The sequence below is a fragment of the Cyprinodon tularosa genome, unplaced genomic scaffold (assembly GCF_016077235.1).
Source record: "Cyprinodon tularosa strain WSP-4 unplaced genomic scaffold, ASM1607723v1 ctg264, whole genome shotgun sequence".
Lineage (NCBI taxonomy): Eukaryota > Metazoa > Chordata > Actinopteri > Cyprinodontiformes > Cyprinodontidae > Cyprinodon > Cyprinodon tularosa.
In genome coordinates, this window is record NW_024038968.1 from 1,210 (window position 1) to 24,656 (window position 23,447).

Genomic DNA, 23,447 nt, shown 5'->3' on the forward strand with positions numbered 1-23,447 from the left:
ATTAGTAACACTCAGGTCAGGACCTTCAAGCCTTCACTGCTGACCTAAAATCAACCAGAAACACTAACCTACATTCATGATTTATTAATTTATTCCAAAATCCGTTCTCTTCATTTCGTGGCGTTTCTCTTTGCTGCGCTGCTTCCATTACATTTATCTGGTCTCTATATTTTCTGTCCAATCAGATTTCAGCCTTAGTGTGTTGCCATGTCAACCAAATCCTCCCAGGGTCTTCTGAATCAGCATCGCTGCTGATGTTACCTTAACAACATTATTAGGAATATTTTCTTCAACCAGTCAGATTTCAGATTCGGCCAGCTAGTGGGCCCGCCCCTACGTCTGCATTTTCTGTCCTCTGATTGGTCAGTTAGAGCGAATTGTTTACAGCCAAGTTAAGCTAACGACAATCTACATTTTAGATTCCCTAAAATCTGCATTTAGTGTTTCTGACCTCAATGGCTGATGCTAAATGGAGATACTAAGACTTCCTGCACAAAGACAGAAGGATCAATGTTGTTTATAAATAATCAGCATGTCTACTAGTTTGAAATATTTTATTTTCATCCTTTATGCGCGTTTTATCTGGTGATTAGATGCATATCTAATCTGATGATGTAAACATGGTGGAGCATTGGTTGTAGAGTAGAGAATTTCTGTCGTCTTAACGGGGCTATTTGCTAATTGGTCTCTGTATTCATCCTCACACTGAGCTTCCTCTGTTGTATCTGCGCCACACTATTGCTGGTTTATTTTATTAAAATGCAAAAGCGTCAATATTAACCCCTTGACGTCAAGGGTTTAAGCAGTAGATAAAGTTGAGGGGTGCCCACTAAAGGCCTAGGGGCCAAATGCACCGCTTGCCACTGGTAAAACCCAAACTGAAAAAGAGACGCCTGGAAAAATAAAATCTGTAAAAAAGAATTGAAAACAAAGAGTAAAAAAAAAAACTCTGAGAAAACAGCAGTTACTTCCAAAACCTCTCTTCTTTTCAAAGTTTAGTTTCTGGATTTTTTTTTTAAATTTCCATTTACAAAGCATGTTCTTTGTAATAACTGTAATAACTAAATAACTGTAATAACTGAACAAAATTCCCTCCTTACTTTACAAGAAGTCCACTGAATTAAGATTTAAGCAAAATGTCAAACTACGTCAGGCCAGTTGTGGGTTAAACTCAGCAGAGTTAACCATGAAACCAGAAACAACATGGCGGAGCGTTGGACTCACCTCTGGAAGGTTGGCACAGTTGGACTTGACTTCATATTCGATGTAGGCTGCCTCTGATCCTGCCTCTCTGCCCATCTGCGTGTAGCACAGGTCTCTGGTGGAGTTAATCCTGCGGTCTACATCTTGGAGGTTAAATATGCACAGAGCAGAGTCCTCGCTTGGCCGAGGTGAAGAGGTCAAATGAGTGGAAAAGACTCCAAGAAGGATCTCTGAGGCTTCGCTCCTAGCGCCGCTCTTGGAGAAGCCGAGCTTCACAGCCTGGAGGAGGTTGTAGTTCTTTCCTGCCCTAGAGCGACACGTCAGCGGCACTTCCACATATGAATAATAGGCCTGATCGTCCAAACATACACGTGACACATATGTGCGGTACTCCCTAGACTGCGATTTCAGGTCCCGCCTGTAGAAGAAGAAGTAGACGTGGTGGCGGTGGGCAAACGAAGCCACGAAGTGATGGTCGTACTCCGAGAGACGGCCAGCAACGGCCAATTTGGCGGTCTCCTCGTAAGAAAAGATGGGCTCCTGGGCCAGGTTCCTGGTGGAGATGGGTGGATGGCTGCTGGTGTAACCCCGTCCCACAAACAGCAGCGGTTGTCTGTCCGGGTGGGGGCGGACCACGAGACCAACGGTGCTGACATTGGGGTGGTTAGCTGCAACATACTGAGTATCCACTGGCCTCTCTGTGGAAAAAAGCACCTGGTTGATTGATGTCAGATTCCTTTTCTGACAGATTCCTTGGTTGACGCTCCCACAGGTGATGAGTTCTCTGGAGAAGGGGTCAACCAGCAGCAGTTTGTTGTGGTTGCTGGTCTCCCTGGCTTGAGGGCAGTTGCTCTCTGTCACAGGAGGTAAACACTCTGGGCTGTCTGTGACCGGGCCCGTGTCGTCCTGGACCCGGAGCTGCAGTAAGGGGTTCAGCTGGAACAGCCGATCCCGGGCCCCGATGTAGACCCATCCAACCTGGGGGTCAGGATGCAGGGCCAGGTGCTCAAACGCCGTGTTGTTCCCCATGAAAGTCGGATAAAGGTCCGAGTGGGAAGAGTCTGATCCTCCTGCAACACCTCTGAACGCCGGAAAGAGTGGCCAGCCAACGGTGACAAGCACCAGGCACCGCAGGGTTTGGACCGTCCATGCTGACAGACAACACACCGTCCCAGGAGGCATGGCGGCAGAGCTGAGGACAAGAAACCATTTCAGACATCAAGAAACATCCAGAATAACAGAACTTTCAAGGGTTCTGCCTTCATTTCCTGTTCAGGGGCCTTTGGGGATATTGGCAGGAAGCAAAGCTCAGGCATTAATGCAGACCAAACATCTGCTCTCTACCATATAACCAACACAAAGAGATGCATCAGAAGGGAACCGACATGATCTGATGGAGATCCTGAAGCTCCATAAACGGAGATCAAAGTGACTCGATCAGGACAGATCTAACTACATGTATTCTGATACAATCATTGCACCATCGCTGTAGATACGCTATATGAGCTAAACTACAGCTACTAAATTCTTCATTTAATTGTTAATCTAAGAGCAGTATGTAAAGACGGGAACACTGAACCCACAGGCCTATGGCTAGATCTTAAGGATTTAACTGAAACCTGGTTAGCAGAAGGTACCCCAAAGATATCCAACAACATCATCAACTGAGCTCGTCCATGGAGCTGGTTGACAGTTGCCTTTTGTATCTATGCTTCTTTTTCTATGTCTGCTTCTGTCTCCTTGAACCCCAGTCGGCCTCAGCCGATGGCCGCTCACACTGTTTCTTTCGTTTTCTAAATAAGAATCTTACCATTTGCTTCTAGTGGTGCCTTCCAGAGGTATGTGACCTCCTGACCTCCTAGCTGCTCCGGTCAGAAATGCATCCTTCTGGACGTCACCTGCGGCACAGTGAAAAGAAAACCGTAATAAGAGCAGGTGTGATTTACTCCCTAAACTAGAGATATGCGACCGTGTGTGGGTGTGTGGGGGTGCTGATCACTGGTAGAATTTTTCCACCTGTTCTGACAGGATTTTAGAGATGGAGGAGCAGCTCTGACCAAAAACACAATTTCCCATAATTCCTCTTCAGGTTTATCAGCACTCCAGTGACACACATCTTCCTTCCATGGGGAAACGATCCAGAGTTTCAGGTCTGTTTATGCCCCAAAACACAAAGCTGATACTTCCATACCAACAGCACACTGGGTGCACTGGGAGTACTGGCATCGCTTACACGCCCAGGCAGCTGTCCTCTAATGCAGCCACTTTTGAGTCTGCTGGTTTTATGGACTGGAAAGGATCAAACAAATACTACGACGATAACTGGGGGCCTCATCGGTTCACTCTATGATCCAGTCCCCTAAAGCCGGGCATACACTCTACGATTTTTTGTAGTAGTTCTTTCTTTCAAACTGACAGACCGTAGTAGCCTCGTAGCTCAGCCATGTCTTTATCCAAATATGTCATCGACTTTTCTTTTTAGGGCTTTCAGCACAAAATTGCCCAAATATCCAAGGCAGCGCGTTTCACTCTAGTGAGCTTTATATTCCTCTTCTACTAGGTTGGTTTCTGGATAGACGAGTCCGAGTAGCGCCATCTCACTGCGGAGCTGAGTCCCACCTGGTTTTTAGACGTACAGTTTGAGCTGTAGCTGCGAGCAACAATTGAAAAAAAAATTGTACAATGTTTGCCCGGCTTCAGCGCCAAGACACCAACCATTCCCTCATCTCCGACCAGAGGGGGCGCTGTGGTAAAACGGAGTAACTCAGCACACAGCCATTAACGACTGAACTGAACTCTTCTCTCAGGCCATGCAGAGAATCTAAATCCAATTAAAAAACTGCTTCTTGATCCAGAAGAGAGTAAAAAACAATCAGACCGTTAAACATCCCATACAGAAGAATCCCATTTGTTGATCATTGCACTGAAAAAAAGGCAGTGAAACCAAGATGGCTGACGCACAGGGAAAAATACCAAACACCTTGGATATTTTGGTCGCTACGAGGAGCAGAGAAAAAAACATTCCAACAGAATACCATATTACAACGGGAAAACTGCATTACAAGTATATCCGTAGCTATATCTATACTTTGTGGGTATATTGATTTTTTTTTTTACTGTATAAGATGCATTAAGTACTCTGGAGTGGACAGATACATTTTTCTTGACAGAATAAAGATTAGGACCAGGCAACAGATTTTTCTTTCTAAATATGAGAATATTATGAGAATAAAATTCGTAAAGTTGTATTTTATGTCAACTCTTCCAAGCAGCTCCGTCTTCCCTAAAATGAGGAATGTGGAGCATCATGTGAAGTTATTGTATCAGAACGACTCTGAGCTGGAAGCTTTCTTTCTGAAATGGTTTGCTTTATGATGACTTCTTTCTCGTCATTTTTTCAACTTTATTCTCGTATAAAAAAAAAAATAAATATAGCCTGGCTCTGACACACTGTCGTACCTAAGGATGTATAAAAACAGTAAAAAAAAATCTTGACTGAGTTAATCATAAATTAACACGTGAAAGGGTTAATATACTTCTGTAGTTTTTATTGATTAATTCCACTGTCTTAAAAATCTAGATCTATGCGAGCTTTGTGATGTCGTTTATCTACCGTCACAAACCCAGAGTCTGATTTGATTCTGATAAAAACATCTACAGTGGAGATTGGCCGATGCTGTTTTTAAAGCCGATCCAGTACAGATTATTCCGACATCCTGATCCCCGATATGTGATGCCAGGTTTTATTTTAAGCCTTTATTGTAGGGATGCACGATATTGGGATTTTGGCCGATATCCGATATGCCGATATTTTAAAACTCATGTAGCCGATAACCGATATCGATACCGATGTTAAAGCTGGACAAAAATAAGTAGTCATTGAAAATAGCAGTTTTGTTATCCATTTCTGACACTTTGAAAAATAATAAACTCAAATATATTTTCATACGCTGATATCAAATCGATTTTTAAAAACGCGGTATCGATCTATTTTACTTTCAAAATCTGGTGAAATTTCATCGTTCTGTTACAAACTCTCGTGATATTTTGCAAATTCTTGTGAGATTTTGTTAGTAAATTAGATCGATACCGCGTCAATATATCAACATATAAAAATATGGCAACATTTGGTGAATTTTCAGGGGATTTCGTAGCATAACGATGACATATAGCAATATTTCATTAGTAAAAGAGATTGATATGGTGTTTTTAAATGGCAATATATCAGCATATGAAGATATTGGGATATTTTAATGGATCAATATTTTTTCCTTCGTCTTTAGAAGTTTTTAAGTCTGTAAAAAAGAAGTTTTTGAGGAAGAAGAAGAAGTAGTATTTTAAATATTTTTTTTTTAGACTTTAGAAACTAAGAAGCTGATCAAATATCGGGTTAAATATCGTTGGGGTGGCCGATGTTCGATATTCAGTTTTAAGGCCGATACCGATAGGGGGCCGATTATATCGTGCATCCCTACTTTATTGCTTTAGATTAATGTAACAAATGTCACATTAATCTCAGCTAAAATGAAAAGAAATGTTTAAAAGCCTTCAGCTGATCCAAAATGCTGCAGCCAGAGTTCTGATGAAAATGAAAAAGAGAGATCATATCTCTCCTATCCTGGCTTCTCTTCATTGGCTTCCTGTTAAATCCAGAATAGAATTTAAAATCCTCCTTCTCACATATAAAGCCTTAAATGGCCAAGCTCCATCTGATATCAGAGATCTGATTGTTCCTTATGTTCCTAACAGAGCACTTCGCTCTCAATCTGCAGGTTTACTAGTGGTTCCTAGAATTTCTAAAAGTAGAATGGGAGGCAGATCTTTTAGTTCTCAGGCTCCTCTCCTGTGGAACCAACTACCAGTTTTAGGCCCCGTCCACACGAAGTCAAACCCTGGCCTAAACGCACTAATTTTTCACCAAACCAGCCTCTCATCCACACGAAGCCGGCGTTTCGGGGGTCTGTAAACAATCTTTTTTTTATTAAGCCTTCAGAGTGGGAAGATTTTGAAACGCCGTTTTCGCGTTTCCATCTTTAAGCTCTGACCGCATTTTTTTTTTTTTTACACGCATGCGTCATAGCGTCGCCTCTAAACACGCATGCGCGACACAGTATCACAACAACAATGGCGCCGTACTGTGTTGAATGGTTGCTGCTCATGCTACTCACCCTGCTGTCGGGCTTACAACAGAATCTTCTTCTTCTGGAATATCTCCAGGAAGAACAGAGCAATATCGACCACATAGTTCAGCACCTGAATTTGACTGAACCACCAAAATGGACCCGCAGGGCAACCATGTATAAATATTAGTGCGCATGCCCAACATTTCGTCGCCTATTTTTGCTTTGGCACCACAGCGCCACTTACAGGCCTGGCATACATTTTGCAGCTTTTTCATGCATTCGTGTGGACGATCACATTTATTTTACGTCTCCGTCTTTACGACAAACGTTCTGGAAAATATTAGCGTTTCGTGTTCGTTTTGACTTCGTGTGGACGGGGCCTTAGTCCGTGAGGCAGACACCCTGTCTACTTTTAACGCTAGGCTTAAAACTTTCCTTTTTGATAAAGCTTCTAGTTAGAGTGGCTCAGGTTATCCTGAGCTATCTCTATAGTTCTGCTGCTATAGGCTTAGACTGCTGGAGGACATAGGGACCCCTTTTTCATCATTCTGCTTCATTCTATCTCTATTCTCCCACTCTGCAGAATCTGTTAGTTCAATCTCTAACGTTCTGCTCTCTCTGCTTTTTCTCATAGTAGCTTCATCTGGTCTGTTCCTGTTTGACTGTGACTCCATCCTGGAGAGAAATATCATCTTCAATTTGACTGGATGACCTGTTTGAACTGTAAAGTACCTTTAGATGACGTGTGTTGTGAATTGGCGCTATATAAATACACTGAATTAAATTATCAAATCAAAGCAAACATTAACCATGGAGAGCAAACAAAGGGTGCGGCGCTGCACCTTATGCGACCTCAGGGCACGGCTGCTGAATGCTTCAATAAGCAGTGAACACCTGCAGAATAAAGATGCTAATAGCTTCCAGCCGATGTTTCGCTCCAGTTTATACAGAAGATTCTCAATAATATGGAAAAATGGCTGCATCACTGCTTCTCATCATCATCGTAATATTTGTAAAATACATTTATATGTATTTTACAAAGTAAAGGACAACTTCACCTCCAACACATCTGCAGTTTTCTCTGATTTGCGTTTTTTCCTGATACCTGCTTTATATATACTTTATAGACTTATAGTTTGCTGTGAATCTAGAAAAACGCCCAGCTGTTCCGCTTTGAAATGAAACTGTTATAGTTGTTGCAAAATGGTGGATTTTTTTAAGGCTTCTGCTTAAAACAGCTAAACAATCAGTCCCTCCACTGTTTGTTAGAAAAGCACATTACTGGATGGTTGTCTGATGCAGAGCAGATTAAAGTCCCACTGACGGCGCTTCAGGGGTCATCCCTGTCCTGACCTGGGGCCCTGTGCCTCCATGATTCTGCTGCCAGTCGTTACTTTGGGAAACACCATTTCCTCAGCCTTTCAGCATTCCTTCACTGCCAACATGGATCTCTAACAAGTTCGGGCAGATCTGCTGGAAGCCTGCAGGATGAGGAGTTGGACAAAAGCTGGGAAAGGCAAAAAAGTCTGAAAAGAGAGAGCGAGCATTCATGGCAGCAGTGGAGAGCTCCGTCTTTCACGCTCAGAGCTTCTTTCTCTGCTGCACAGGGCATTAGAAAGCCTGCTTTGTTAGGGCAAATCTTCTGGATGTGGGAATGAGGGTAACAGCTTGGCTCAAGGCCAACCCCCCCACCCCCCACTCCCAAAAAACTGAAATGTGTACGGGCCTCCATGCAATCTCTGCCTGCTGATAGGAGCCATTTTAAAATGATGCAGAAACGTGCTGTGGGGGGAACAAGCACAGAGAATCCTGCCTGGATCATCATTTACTATTAATCAGATTAATCAATTATTGAAAATAATAATCAACTAATTTATTAGTTGATTAATTGTTAACTGGAGTTTAGAGACTCTAAAACCTGCCTTTAGCTGAAAAGTTTTAGTTTAAACCTGGTTTAATTTCATAAAAAAATCTTCTTTAAGTAACCTTTGGCTGTTTAATTATTAATCCATTAATCAAATAAATAATAGACAGTTTAGCAAAATAATCTTTAGTTGCAGACCTAACTTGCTTTGATCAAACCTAAAGTAGTAGCTAGAGATGCACGATATTGGGATTTTGGCCGATATCTGATATGCCGATATTTTAAACCTCATGTAGCCGATAACCGATATCGATACCGATGTTAAAGCTGGACAAAAATAAGTAGTCATTGAAAATAGCAGTTTTGTTATCCATTTCTGACACTTTGAAAAATAATAAACTCAAATATATTTTCATATGCTGATATCAAATAGATTTTTAAAAACGTGGTATCGATCTATTTTACTTTCAAAATCTGGTGAAATTTCATCGTTCTGTTACAAACTCTCGTGATAATTTGCAAATTCTTGTGAGATTTTGTTAGTAAAATAGATCGATACCGCGTCAATATATCAACATATAAAAATATGGCAACATTTGGTGAATTTTCTGGGGATTTCGTAGCATAACGATGACATATAGCAATATTTCATTAGTAAAAGAGATTGATATGGTGTTTTTAAATGGCAATATATCAGCATATGAAGATATTGGGATATTTTAATGGATCAATATTTTTTCCCTCGTCTTTAGAAGTTTTTAAGTCTGTAAAAAAGAAGTTTTTGAGGAAGAAGTAGTAGTATTTTTTTTTTTTTTTTTAGACTTTAGAAACTCAGAAGCTGATCAAATATCGGGTTAAATATCGGTGGGGTGGCCGATGTCCGATATTCAGTTTTAAGGCCGATACCGATAGGGGGCCCATTATATCGTGCATCCCTAGTAGTAGCCATTCAAAATTCCCCCACTTACCTTGATGGGGCCTTGGCTGGCCCCCTAAGATCCCTTATTCAACATCAATCTTTGTACTAAAACACTCTGTCATGATTTGCGGACATTAAAGGGAAACACAGTTTTTTTTGTTTGTTTTTTTTTACATTGGCCCTTGATTTTACGTAATTCCATCATGTTCTACTCACCCATATGGGTTTTGTGTCACCCGGGGAGCAATGTGGGGTTAAGGGTCTTGCTCAGGGACCCAGAGTGGCAGTCCGTGGGAGTGGGGGATCGAACTCACAACCTCAGGATTATATATTGGATTTACAGTGGGGCAAAAAAGTATTTAGTCAGCCACCAATAGTGCAAGTTCTCCCACTTAAAAAGATGAGAGAGGCCGGTAATTTTCATCATAGATATACCTCAACTATGAGAGACAAAATGAGAAAAAAAAATCCAGAAAATCACATTGCCTGATTTTTAAAGAATTTATTTGCAAAATATGGTGGAAAATAAGTATTTGGTCAGTTACAAAAGTTCATCTCAATACTTTGTTATATACCCTTTGTTGGCAATGACAGAGATCAAACGTTTTCTGTAAGTCTTCACAAGGTTTTCACACACTGTTGCTGGTATTTTGGCCCATTCCTCCATGCAGATCTCCTCTAGAGCAGTGATGTTCTGGGGCTGTCGCTGGGCAACACGGACTTTCAACTCCCTCCAAAGATTTTCTACGGGGTTGAGATCTGGAGACTGGCTAGGCCACTCCAGGACCTTGAAATGCTTCTGACGAAGCCACTCCTTCGTTACTCGGGCGGTGTGTTTGGGATCATTGTCATGCTGAAAGACCCAGCCACGTTTCATCTTCAATGCCCTTGCTGATGGAAGGAGGTTTTCACTCAAAATTTGATGATACATGGCCCCATTCATTCTTTCCTTCACACGGATCAGTCATCCTGGTCCCTTAGCAGAAAAACAGCCCCAAAGCATGATGTTTCCACCCCCATGCTTCACTGTAGGTGTGGTGTTCTTTGGATGCAACTCAGCATTCTCTCTCCTCCAAACACGATGAGTGGAGTTTTTACCAAAAAGTTGTATTTTGGTTTCATCTGACCATATGATATTCTCCCAGTCATGGTCTGGATCATCCAAATGCTCTCTAGCAAACTTGAGACGGGCCTTGACATGTACAGTCCCTGGCGGCGTAGTGTGTTACTGATGGTAGCCTTTGTTACTTTGGTCCCAGCTCTCTGCAGGTCATTCACTAGGTCCCCCCGTGTGGTTCTGGGATTTTTACTCACCGTTCTTGTGATCATTTTGACCCCACGGGGGGAGATCTTGCGTGGAGCCCCAGATCGAGGAAGATTATCAGTGGTCTTGTATGTTTTCCATTTTCTAATAATTGATCCCACAGTTGATTTCTTCACACCAAGCTGTTTACCTATTGCAGATTCAGACTTCCCAGCCTGGTGCAGGTCTATCATTTTGTTTCGGGTGTCCTTTGACAGCTCTCTAGTTTTGGCCATGGTGGAGTTTAGAGTGTGACTGTTTGAGGTTGTGGACAGGTGTCTTTTATACTGATAACGGGTTCAAACAGGTGCCATTAATGAAGGTAACGAGTGGAGGACAGAGGAGCCTCTTACAGAAGAAGTTACAGGTCTGTGAGAGCCAGGAATCTAGCTTGTTTGTTATTGACCAAATACTTATTTTCCACCATATTTTGCAAATAAATTCTTTAAAAATCAGACAATGAGATTTTCTGGATTTTTTTTCCTCATTTTGTCTCTCATAGTTGAGGTATATCTATGATGAAAATTACCGGCCTCTCTCATCTTTTTAAGTGGGAGAACTTGCACTATTGGTGGCTGACTAAAGACTTTTTTGCCCCACTGTATATCCAGGTAACTTCATCATTTATTCTTTATGGTACGCCAGCATTCATAACATGTAGGAGAATCACTGTCCCCCAGACAACTGCGGTTATATTTTATATATATATATCTTTTAAAACAAAGCTGAGTGTGTATGACGTCATCCGCGCCGGACTGTAGTAGTGACAGGCAGCCCGGGCCACAGGCGGCTACGCTCTACCTCTTCTATTCATTCTTGCTAATCTGAATCGTTCATTTGGAGAGCGAGATCATCTGTGGTAGCAGCACTAGACATCTTCCAGGCATGTGAGGAAAACTAGCAGCAGTCCAGCGGACAGGATGAAGGAACGGTAGCGGCGCGCGTGGATGACATCATACACACTCGGCTCCAAATGACACTAAACTCATATGGGTGAGTAGAACATGATGTAATAATGTAAAATCAAGGGGCCAGTGTAAAAAAACGGCGTTCCCCTTTAAGATGTAAAGAGAAGCGCCATCTCCTGGTCAGATCCTGTAATTCAGTGAAAGTTAAAAAAGCACGCCCAGGAGAAGGCCAGAGGCTGGAAGTTGGAGGGGATTTTCCTGCCATTCGGCCATTTTGAATGGCTGCTACTCTACCGTCTGTCCGTTATGGGATGATGGACTAAATGAATTAATATCCATCTAACCGTTTCTCCACCCACTAGCATCTCCTCTTTATTTCACATTGAGATCTTATTCTCCTCAGACTTCAGACTTTCATTTCTGGAAGGGTTGAGAGTTTCTCCCAGATTACGTTTTTTTTCCAGGATTATTCCGTGTTGTTTTCTGGATGGAAGGAACTCAGTCCTGGTTTCTGTAAACGCTTCAGCCTTACCTAACTTTTATTGAATATATACAAAACGAACTTTCATTTTGTACAGCTGTCATGTCATTTCCATTCCTTAAAGTGCAGCAGTAATCAAATGTTAACAGTGTGGGAGAAAAAAAGATGTTCCAAAAAAACGCATTGATATGTTCAGTTTGATGCAGAGTCTGTGACATGATCAAGTGTTTTCTCAGCAGTCTGATGGCGGTGGGGGAGAAGCTGTTGCAGAACCTGCAGGTCTCTGCTGTTCTCACTGAGGACTGCAGAGACGATCTAAAGCTCCTCATTAACCTCTGTTCTGTTTCAAGCAGCTGCTGATTATTTTAATGACTGGACTAAAACTGTTACATGGGAAACCTCCATTGCCCTGCTAGAGGTCAGGGGTCAGATGATGGCGTTTCACATTCCTGCACTCGTCATACAGCGGCACTTTCCTCTGCGACATGAAACGTGTCGCAGCCTCAGAACGCTGGAAGCGGCGCTCTGTTAGCGCCATCGTGCTTCTTCCTTCATCAGATCAGTTCACGCCTGAATCTTTCAGAGGCCTGAAGCACGAAGTTATCCAGATATCTTCAGGTTTAACCCTGACTCTCCGGTAACCACCAAGCTGGATTTGTTTTCAGCGAGGTTGGTCACAATGGTAACGTACTCTGAACAGCTAAGCTGCTTCGGGGCAGCTTTCATAGAGCTTTTCCTAGAAAACGCTCCAGCCAGCAGCCAATCAGCGGCTAGGAAATGATGACGTCTTTGAATTGAAGATTAGATTTAATTCAGAGAAAACATCGGAATAAAAGAACTGAAACACCAAAATGCTGTTAGAACACTTTTCTTCCTTTTTCACAAACAAACTTCTAAGTATCCTGAATTTGTTTTCTCTTGTATAATGTCCTTAATATTTCAATCATTCCTTGATATAACAAACTAAATAAAAAAGTACATCTGAATAAAAATTTTAGAGCAAATTCTGAAAAGATCCTTTATATCATGAGGAAAATTACTTCTATAAGAGCCGCGCGACCAGCAGGCATTCCACCCTCCCTGCATCCCAGGTTGCATGTATGGTCATGGGAAATTAGTGGGAAATTAGGCAACCAGTCAGTGATGAGCTGATGAAGGAATTGGACTTCCTGCGGAGGATGAGGAGAGCCCACCTGCCCCCCCATCCTCCCCACCTTCTCCAGAAGCTCCATAGAGAGCGTTCTGAGCAGCTGTCTCACTGTGTGGTGTGGAGGCTGCAGCGCCTCAGACTGGAAGAAGGTGAGAACAGCAGAGAGGATCATGGGGGCTCCTCTTCCCTCCATTAAAGACATTTCATCCCAGCGCTGCGTGTCCCGAGCCTGTGACATCATCAATGACCCCTCACCCCCCCACCATGGACTGTTCTCCCTGCTGCCCTCTGGGAAGAGGCTTCCCAGCATTCAATGCAGGACCAGCAGGTTCTGCTACAGCTTCTCCCCCACCGCCATCACACTGATGAACTGTTGAGAAAACTCTAAATGATGTCACAGACTCTGCATCACGCCAAACCAAAACTCTACATATTTGCACCATTTATATTAATGCTCTGAACTTCCATATCAATGCATTTTTCTCCCACACTGTTTACATTCGATCACTTTAAGTTGAGTTAGAAAGTTGATAACCAGCTCGATGGTACCGCTGATCCTGATTACGGTTATTGTGGACTGGTTAAACTGGATAGACTGGGAGGAACCCAGTAGGTTGAGCTGGCTTCATGCCTCTGATGTCTGCCGTTAGTCCAGGTAAACTTCTGATTCAAAATAAGAACGATTTGATAAGAAGATGAAACCTTTGGGTCCAGCTCTCCTAAGGTGCTTTAGTAATCACCATGTGGAAGCTTATAGATCTGAAACCGGATCAGAGGAAATGAGATCTTCCAGCTGTAAACAGCCTCTAGCGAAGCTGATGGACGGAGCGGTAAAAAAACAGACACATTCAACACGGTCCACTTCCTCCACTCATTCTGCTCACTTCCGCTTTCCTTTCAGCCAAAGAACGAAGGAGAACCACATCAGAGAGCGAGACAGAGAACGTCTGAAGAACCCAGACTGTGCAGAAGGAGCAGCAGAGAACAGGAGGAGCCAGGAAAGCAGCAGGCCTCATTGGTCAGCCTGCTCTGATGGAATGTGACTACAGAGAGGAGCAGCCATTAATTATAACCGCTGCCTAAACTCAACACCCACGCCTCCTCAGAAGGGGGGGGGGGACGATTCTAATTAGCAACATTACTGGAAGGTAAACAATCTTTCAGAGGGTCCTAGAGCTTATTGTAGGGGAGACAGAAACACAGCGAGGGGACAAAGTAAACACAGACATTTCTAATCAGTCATTACCTTTCCATCAACAAACAGACTCCATGCTTCAGTAGCCGTTACAGCGCAGGGTGTACAATTACAGCAACACCAGCAATCAGCCTCCTGCTCAGGCTGATTGCTGCTGCTGCTGCAGATGGACCAGAACCAGGTTCCTGCTGCAGGGAGAAAAATCCAAAAGAAAATCCACATGTTCATTCATTAGCAGGCTGACAGCTTGGGGACAACACAGTTTTTTTTTCTGGAAACCTGACCTTCTTAGTTTGCAGCCAAACAAACTTTAAAAGTTGCAACCCGCCGTCGTCCTGGTGAAACCATTTTATGCTGAGGTGGGGGGAGTTCTAATAGCCCCATATTTAAAGAAAACATATTACATATAGTATATAGTATAGTATAGATTAGGGATGCACGATATTGGGATTTTGGCCGATATCCGATATGCCGATATTTTAAAACTCATGTAGCCGATAACCGATATCGATACCGATGTTAAAGCTGGACAAAAATAAGTAGTCATTGAAAATAGCAGTTTTGTTATCCATTTCTGACACTTTGAAAAATAATAAACTCAAATATATTTTCATACGCTGATATCAAATCGATTTTTAAAAACGCGGTATCGATCTATTTTACTTTCAAAATCTGGTGAAATTTCCTCGTTCTGTTACAAACTCGTGATATTTTGCAAATTCTTGTGAGATTTTGTTAGTAAAATAGATCGATACCGCGTCAATACATCAACATATAAAAATATGGCAACATTTGGTGAATTTTCGGGGGATTTCGTAGCATAACGATGACATATAGCAATATTTCATTAGTAAAAGAGATTGATATGGTGTTTTTAAATGGCAATATATCAGCATATGAAGATATTGGGATATTTTAATGTATTCCGTAAAAATTCAAAAAATATCCACTATGACCTGGATGACTGAGAACCTTCATCAGCATTTTAATGTATCAATATTTTTTCCCTCGTCTTTAGAAGTTTTTAAGTCTGTAAAAAAGAAGTTTTTGAGGAAGAAGTAGTATTTTTTATATTTTTTTAGACTTTAGAAACTCAGAAGCTGATCAAATATCGGGTTCAATATCGGTGGGGTGGCAGATGTCCGATATTCAGTTTTAAGGCCGATACCGATAGGGGGCCGATTATATCGTGCATCCCTAGTATAATTATATTTATATGGATAGTTACTCTAATCTCAAATATTATTATAACTATTTTCTAAAAAAATGATTTCTACCCCCCCCCTCTGTCCGGGGCCTGGGACCATGACCCGTTTGTCCCAACCACTCGGGACCAACCACCACCTCACACTGGAACAGACAAAGGCCGTTTCTCAATTCACGAGAACGCGAGTACGTACTCGCGTTCTCGTCAAGTCCGTTCTTGGCGAGAACGCAGGAAGATCGGACTTGACGAGAACGCGAGCACGCAAGCACGTATGTGTATTGGAGCAGAAGCGTACTCGTGACGTCATCACAGGCAACGTTGTTTAGCATTTCTTTAACAGTCAAAACTATTTATTCCCTACACAAAACATTTTGAAAACAATATTTTTAATTTCTAAAGCTTAAAAAACATTAAAAAAATTACCGAACCGCAAAAAAAACGCCATCAGAACGAGCGGTAGTTCACACATAACTAGACCGAGAGAAGTGCACTACAGACGGGGTAACATTAGCCCTGGCTGCGGTTACCCTCGGAGGTCTGCTTGTCACTCTGGTCCGCTCAATGTCGGACTTTTTTTTTTAAATTTCGCACTAACTCTGTAAACAGACCACACAGGGAGGCTTCAATGTATAATATCGCCTCAAACGATTTCAAAACGTACTTTTGAAGAACAACAGCAGCAGAAAAGGGAATGTTTAACTTACCACTGTGAGCGCTGTCTGGAATCAAGCTGCGGCCGCGGGGCATTCTGGGGAAGCGGTCAGTCTGAAGAACGCACAAGTCTGCTCTGATGCATGCTCGATAAAGAGGGCGGGGCGAGAACACCATCCGGGGATTTGATGCGTTCTCGATCTGGCGTTCTCGAGAATTGGAACGGTACTCGGACTGAGGCTGATGACGTGTCACGAGTACACGAGCACACGAGAACGCTCAAGAACGCATATTGAGAAACGCCCAAAGACTGATGTTTTCCTTCTGGTTAATGATTAATAACTCTGTTTGAATTATAAACAAAGTAATTGACGTTTACTGACTGAAGACATCTTGGATTTTAAACAGCCCATTCAAGACGTCCAGGTTAGCGGTTAATAACACTGGAAATAACAATTTTACTAAAATTAATTACCGTTGATTTAAATGACATAATATTTAACTACAACTTCCAGTTCTACTTAATATATTCATTATGTGCAGGTAGAATATCAACATAATTTTGGAGATAATTATGCTAAAGGAAACTCTTAATTTCAGATGTGTTTTCAGTTTATATTGCACAACCCCTTTAGTCATTTTCCCCTCCAGGGTTTCAGTTTTTCATGACTTTAAAAGCTTGCTTGTCCAGAGGTCACTGTTGAATTGACTGTAATCTGTTCTTTCTAAAGTTCGTACTCCTACCATCATGCAAGGACCTGCACCCAGCACTGGATCTGGCTCTTCTTATTGGTTTGGCAGGAAAGCAAATTTAAGCGTATGACTGAGAAATTTGGTTTCTTGTTAAGAAGACTACTAGCTCCACTGGGCTTTGAAAGGGCATGAAGATCATCGGTGGTCTGACATGGAGCAGTTTGGGGCCTCTGAGCGGGTAGGAAGTTCCCACGGTTGTTAAACTTTACGGTCCTGGTGTGACAGGCCGAGGCAGAGCAAACCGCCGGTTTATCTCTGGCTCTAACCTCAAGGACCAACGGAGAGCTTCCTCCTCATTAAGCACCTCCACCATGTGTCTTCTTCTTTGGTTAGCAGCTGTATGGTTCAGACCAGAACGGTTGTTAGCTTTGCTGTTATTGCTAGGAGCGACGGAGGACAGAGGGGCCACCTCACGCCGACATCTTTCTCTGAAAGGAAACTGAAATCTTTAACATTCTCTATGCTTCACAGTTAGAATTAAAATAGCTGAATACAGGAAGCTAGAAGTGGAAAAAGGAACACATAAGTCAAGCTTTTGAAGTCGGTGGCTCTGCTGATCCCCAGTAGGTGGGTCACTACTTATCCTGGGGCTAATTGGCTAAACACAACCTCCAACACTGCTTTGCCGTGTCCCACCGGCTCTGGTTCTGCCCAGATCTTAGAATAGCTCTGGCCACAGCTGCATGCTGCCAGCCTCGTCCGACTTAATGCCTTTCCAGACTGTCGTCCATCTTCTGCTCGTAGATCAAAAACAGAGGTGGGGGGGTTACCTGGCTATTGCTCTCAGGGGCAGTTCAGCCGTTTTCTGGAGGAAACTTAAAGCTACTCGATTCAAAACGGTTCAATTTAGAGGGTGTGAATTTATTCTTGGGATAAAAAAAACAAAACAAAACAAAGTCAAAACTCAGATACAGCAGAATGATTTCTAATTAAACTACCACGAACTTTACGGAGATGGGCTCCATGAAAGCACAGTGATTGGATGGACGAGGGAGAAGCAGTGGGAGCGTGTGTGAGTGTGTGTGCGCTCATACACACTAATGCTGATGCATATTTAGCCTTTCATGAGGCAATGTCCTCACAGGCAAATTACAGCCTGTGTTTCAACATGCTCATTACGGCCAGGAGAACTATGCACACATTATCAGAATAAAGTTGAGAAAGAGGAAGCCCTCTCCATCTGTGCAGCACGCCGCAGGATTACCTTACATCGGAAAAGTTCAAAACCGAAAAAGGCCTTTTAAGGTTGATCCCAGAAAGAGTTTAACTGGCACATGGGGACTGTGGGAAGGAAGAAAAATAAAAAAGGGGGGATATCCAAGAAAAGCCTGGGAATCGCGGAAAGTTGCCTGGTTCATGCTGGATGATGATGTCATTGTAGCTCTGATGGCCGTCCGTGTTCCTGTTTCATCAGCATGGTGGAGCAGGATAACTCAGGCCCCGTCCACACGAAGTCAAACCCTGGCCTAAACGCACAAATTTTTCACCAAACCAGCCTCTCATCCACACGAAGCCGACGTTTCGGGGTCTGTAAACGATCTTTTTTTATCAGGCCTTCAGAGTGGGAAGATTTTGAAACGCCGTTTTCGCGTTTCCATCTTTAAGCGCATTTTTTTTCTTACACGCATGCGTCATAGCGTCGCCTCTAAACACGCATGCGCGACACAGTATCACAACAACAATGGCGCCGTACTGTGTTGAATGGTTGCTGCTCATGCTACTCACCCTGCTGTCGGGCTTACAACAGAATCTTCTTCTTCTGGAATATCTCCAGGAAGAACAGAGCAATATGGACCACATAGTTCAGCACCTGAATTTGACTGAACCACCAAAATGGACCCGCAGGGCAACCATGTATAAATATTACTGCGCATGCCCAACATTTCGTCGCCTATTTTTGCTTTGGCACCACAGCACCACTTACAGGCCTGGCATACATTTTGCAGCGTTTTCATGCATTCGTGTGGACGATCACATTTATTTTACGTCTCCGTCTTTACGACAAACGTTCTGGAAAATATTAGCGTTTCGTGTTCGTTTTGACTTTGTGTGGACGGGGCCTAAAGATGAGAGACCGCTCCTGCTATAAACACCTGATCATTTATCCCAGAAGTATCGCCTAATCACTATGAGCAGAGAGGACAGGTGCTCTCAGAGGAAGCAGCCGTTTCTCCGTCCCCTGCTGCTGTGAGCCGGTACTCTGCCCTCAGATTCGGCTAAGAAATTCAACAGGAAAAAAGCTGCAGGGAGGATAAACTGCTGGAAAGACATTTAATGCGTCTCATTTCTTTGTGGAGCTCAGATACATCAGACACAACAATACGTTTGGTACCAGAAAGGTTATAAATGCATTGTTTTCTGTCATGAAGAAAGGACATATACCAACATTGGCCTCGTCTGGGTTTAGCTAAACCTCTTAGTTTTTATTGCACATTCCTGGCCTGATCCTGGATCCTTGTTTCCTAGAACAAAGCGGACCTCTGCTCTCCAGCCTGGACCCACAGAGAATGGTTTGATCCAATATGGACCAGAAAGACCTTTACCACAGCTCTACAAAAGTCATTAACCGACAACCTCTCCAGAACCGGCCGGTCTGCATCTGGACAGAAACACACGGAAAAAAGCCTCTGAGTGTGGGACTTTATACAAGCCTCCAATTAAAAAAACAAACTGGTGATCTCCAGTGGAGGGTTTAACACGGCGCCATCGCCACAAACTGGTTTTTATCAGTTATTAATCGAGGTGTTTTAAACGAGTCTGAAAACGTGTTCAATGTTTTTATGGAATGCACAAGACTAAAGACCATTTTTAGCCTTTTAATTAGTGTTTATAGTCTTTTTGGCCATTTTTTTACAAGTTCTCTATTTACAGGAGGACTTTGACCTGACTTTTAAATGTTCTGATCAGTGAAGCAAAGATGGCGGCTTATCGTCCCGCAGAGACAGACTGCAGGAAGGAGCTCACCTTGATGCCGTGGCTCTGTGGAGGTTAAAGCCACAATAAGGCTGGAGTTTCACTTCCAGAGACACACAGAACATGGAGGATTTTATTCAGCTGGGAAGTTTTAACAACATTTTATGCTCTGCGTCAGATGATGGAGAAGCTCTTCATTTAATGATTTTTAGCCGACGCATGTTTTACATAAATGTTTATGTCTTTAGCAGACGTTTTTATGCAAAGCGACTTACAAAGCAGGCATTAGCATGAAGGGTTTCACCTAAGGACGCGGACTGGCAGCTCATTCCGCCCCGGCAGGGATTCGAACCCAGGGCCTCCTGCGTGCAAAGACTTACAAATTCAGCTAGCCAACCGCTATATAATCAAATATTTGATTATATTCTTTGAATTTGTAAATAAATTGTTGTAAAACATCAAAAGTCACATTACAGTAGAGCAGCAGTTTCTATTTTTCTCTGCTTCCTTCTATCTCTATTCTCCCACTCTGCAGAATCTGTTAGTTCAATCCAGACATGGGCAATGTGCAGTCAATAAGTCATCTCCATGTCATGTATTTAATCTACCCAGCCAATTAACCAGGTGAGTTCAATCTGCACAGGTTAATTCACGGTGAAGATTGGACTCACCTGCTTCAGTGGCTGGGTAGAACAAATACATGACATGGAGATGACTTGTTGACTCCACATTGCCCATGTCTGGTTCAATCTCTAACGTTCTGCTCTCTCTGCTTTTTCTCATAGTAGCTTCATCTGGTCTGTTCCTGTTTGGCTGTGACTCCATCCTGGAGAGAAATATCAGCTGTGCTGCTGCCATCAACACCTTTGTTTCTAGATGTTGGAGCTTGGCCTGTTTTCCAGTGTAGTCCTGTTTCTCTGACTGTGACTAACTGGATGTGCTCTCTTCATCCTCTGACATGGGAGCTGGCTCGGAGCTCGTCTGCCTGGCTGTGTGTTTCCTGGACGGGGCCGCCTTTTACAGCTGCATTTTGTATCTATGCTTCTTTTTCTATGTCTGCTTCTGTCTCTTTGAACCCCAGTGGGCCTCAGCAGATGGCCGCTCACACCGAGCCTGGTTCTGCTGGAGGTTTCTTCCTGTTCAAAGGGAGTTTTTCCTCTCCACTGTCGCTACAAGCATGCTTAGTGTGAGGGATTGCTGAAGAGTCAATGAGTCGATGCAATCAGCTGGTTTTCCTTAGATAGAAAACTTTGAATCAATCTGACTGGATGATCTGGTTGATCTGGTTCTATAAAGTGTTGTGAATTGGAGCTATAGAAATAAACTGAAATGAATTGAAAACAAACGGCATTGGTCACAGTGAGCCAGATGGGACGCCACCAGGGTTAAGAAATGTTAATTTTTGAATGAGGTTATCTTTACTGGTTTAACATCACTCTATTTAAGAAAAAAGTTTGGATCCTATGGGGGGGGGGGGGGGGGGGGGGGGGGGGGGGTTCTTTTAAGGCCGTCAGGAACTTAAAGCCAAGCTTTCTATGCTTCACCTGCAAATATCCAGAGCTGTAATCCTCTTTTCTTCTGAGAAACATCAGCTGTGGCGACTCCAGCATAACACCAAGGCTGCTTTCTGCCCTTCACTTCTTGAAGAGGTGAATTTGAACAACAGGGATAGCATGCTCTCATGAGGGACACACACACACACACCGATGTAGAAACAAATAAAGGCTCCTTTCTGCGTCTGCCTGGGCAATAAGGGCAGCGAAGGGTAAATGTTAGCATGACTGCTGTGTTGTCTGCTCCTCTCTGAAGGCTGAGTGTAAAACACACCGGTGCACAAAGCCTCTCTTTGTGGTCCCCCTGGATATATGCTGCTTTTCCACAGCGTTGCCTTCATAAAACATCAGGGGTGTGTTGCTTATGGAAACAGGCTCATTTTTTTTTTTCTTATGCAGAGGAGAAATAAGCTGGAAAGTAGAAAACATCTCAGCTGGAGTTCATTTAATCAGGCAGCAAAGATAAATAAAATACAGTAAAAAAAAAAAAAAAACTAATGAGGTTCAAGAAAGAATACTGAATCTAACAAATAATTCGTTACATGAAACAGCAACTGGATCAAAATAATAGAAACATATTAGCTGGTAGCATAACGAGCAGAACGAAGCAGGACAGGGAGCATCCTCTTCATCAGATTGTCTTCAGTCAGAGGCTCAACCAGAGCAGCTGCAGGACAGGCAGCTACAGAGGACGATGGGGAGCCGTTTGTAAAGTTAGGTAGACAAAAATTAGGAGCAATATTTAAGGTTATTTAGTGAATTTTAAGAGAAAAATACGGAGGTCATTCATCCATTTTCTGACACACTTATCCCAAGCAGGGTGGCGAGGGGTGCTGCAGTCTATCTCCAGCTGTTCACCTAACTGTCATGTTTTTGGACTGTGGGAGGAAGCCGGAGTACCCGGAGAGAACCCATGCATGCTCAGGGAGAACATGCAGACTCCATGCAGAAAGACGCCGGGCCTGGAAATATTTAGGAAGTTAAACCGTAAATATTGCTCCTAATTTTTGACTGCTTAACTTTACAAACGGCTCCCAAAGAGGATCAACGGCGACAGCTGGTTAAAAACAACCAACCAGTTACAGCAGCATTACATTTCTCTTTGGGATTAACAAAGAATTCCTGAATTTTGGCTCCAGCTAAAGCTGCTGATCAGCATCTGGGAATTGCTCTTTTATTTGTGTTTTACAGCTTTAAAGGAATAGTACACCCAAAACATGATTAGCCTTCATTTTCTACTCACCCCCATGCTGAACAACACTCTGGAGTACTTTTTTGATATCTCAAATGCATCTGGAGATCTGGGAGGCTTCTTGCTGTCTGCTGACATTCAAATAATGGAGGTCTATGGCGCCCGAGGCAGAAAGGTCCATAAAAGTCCACAAAAAACGTGTCAATATTCCTCCATACTGCTCGTCCAATGTATTCCAAGTGTCCTGAGTGGGTAGCGTCCAGAATTTACTCGAAACGAAGTCATTTAGAATGTTTTTAGAGCATAAACAGTAGTGTATAGGATTTCCTGAAAGCACGTTCACGAGCCTACGGAAACCGCGGCAGACCAAACCAGATGAAAGTGCGCATTCAGCGTCTGCTCTGCCGATAATGCAAGCGTAGAAGAAGAAATGTGCTGTTTACCTGTGCAAAGAAAGAAACAACAAAAGAAAAATGTCTGAGGACTTCAGTGTTGAGGAAGAGCATGAGTTCTTTGCCGAGCTGAATGCGCACTTTCATCTGGTTTGGTCTGCCGCGGTTTCCGTAGACTCGTGAACGCGCTTTCAGGAAATCCTATACACTACTGTTTATGCTCTAAAAACATTCTAAATGACTTTGTTTCGAGTAAATTATGGACGCTACCCACTCAGGACGCTTGGAATACATTGGACGAGCAGTATGGAGGAATATTGACACGTTTTTTGTGGACTTTTATGGACCTTTCTGCCTCGGGCGCCATAGACCTCCATTATTTGAATGTCAGCAGACAGCAAGAAGCCTCCCAGATCTCCAGATGCATTTGAGATATCAAAAAAGTACTCCAGAGTGTTGTTCAGCATGGGGGTGAGTAGAAAATGAAGGCTAATCATGTTTTGGGTGTACTATTCCTTTAATGCTCTGTTTGTTAGTAACATCAGGTCTTTTTTAAATCCATGTGGCTGCAGGTACGATGCAGCACATCAGCCTTTCCTGAACTCCACCTTTCTGCAGCCACTAAAATGATGTTAAAAAC

The 23,447-nt window shown here is 42.9% G+C and overlaps 1 protein-coding gene across 2 annotated transcripts in view; it reads right to left on the reverse strand.

The window, feature by feature from the left end:
* Positions 1-1,130: 1,130 nt before the first annotated feature.
* The window catches only part of LOC119786081 (plexin-B1-like), a 75,613-nt gene continuing 53,296 nt past the window's right edge, over positions 1,131-23,447 (reverse strand). For both annotated transcript variants that reach the window (XM_038289168.1, XM_038289169.1), the window contains exons 3-4: positions 3,014-3,101; positions 1,131-2,395 (exon numbers count right to left, since the gene is read on the reverse strand). In XM_038289168.1, the coding sequence (XP_038145096.1) occupies positions 1,150-2,385 (1,236 nt within the window). In that variant the 5' untranslated portion in view covers positions 2,386-2,395; positions 3,014-3,101 and the 3' untranslated portion in view covers positions 1,131-1,149. The remainder of the gene's footprint in view (positions 2,396-3,013; positions 3,102-23,447) is intronic.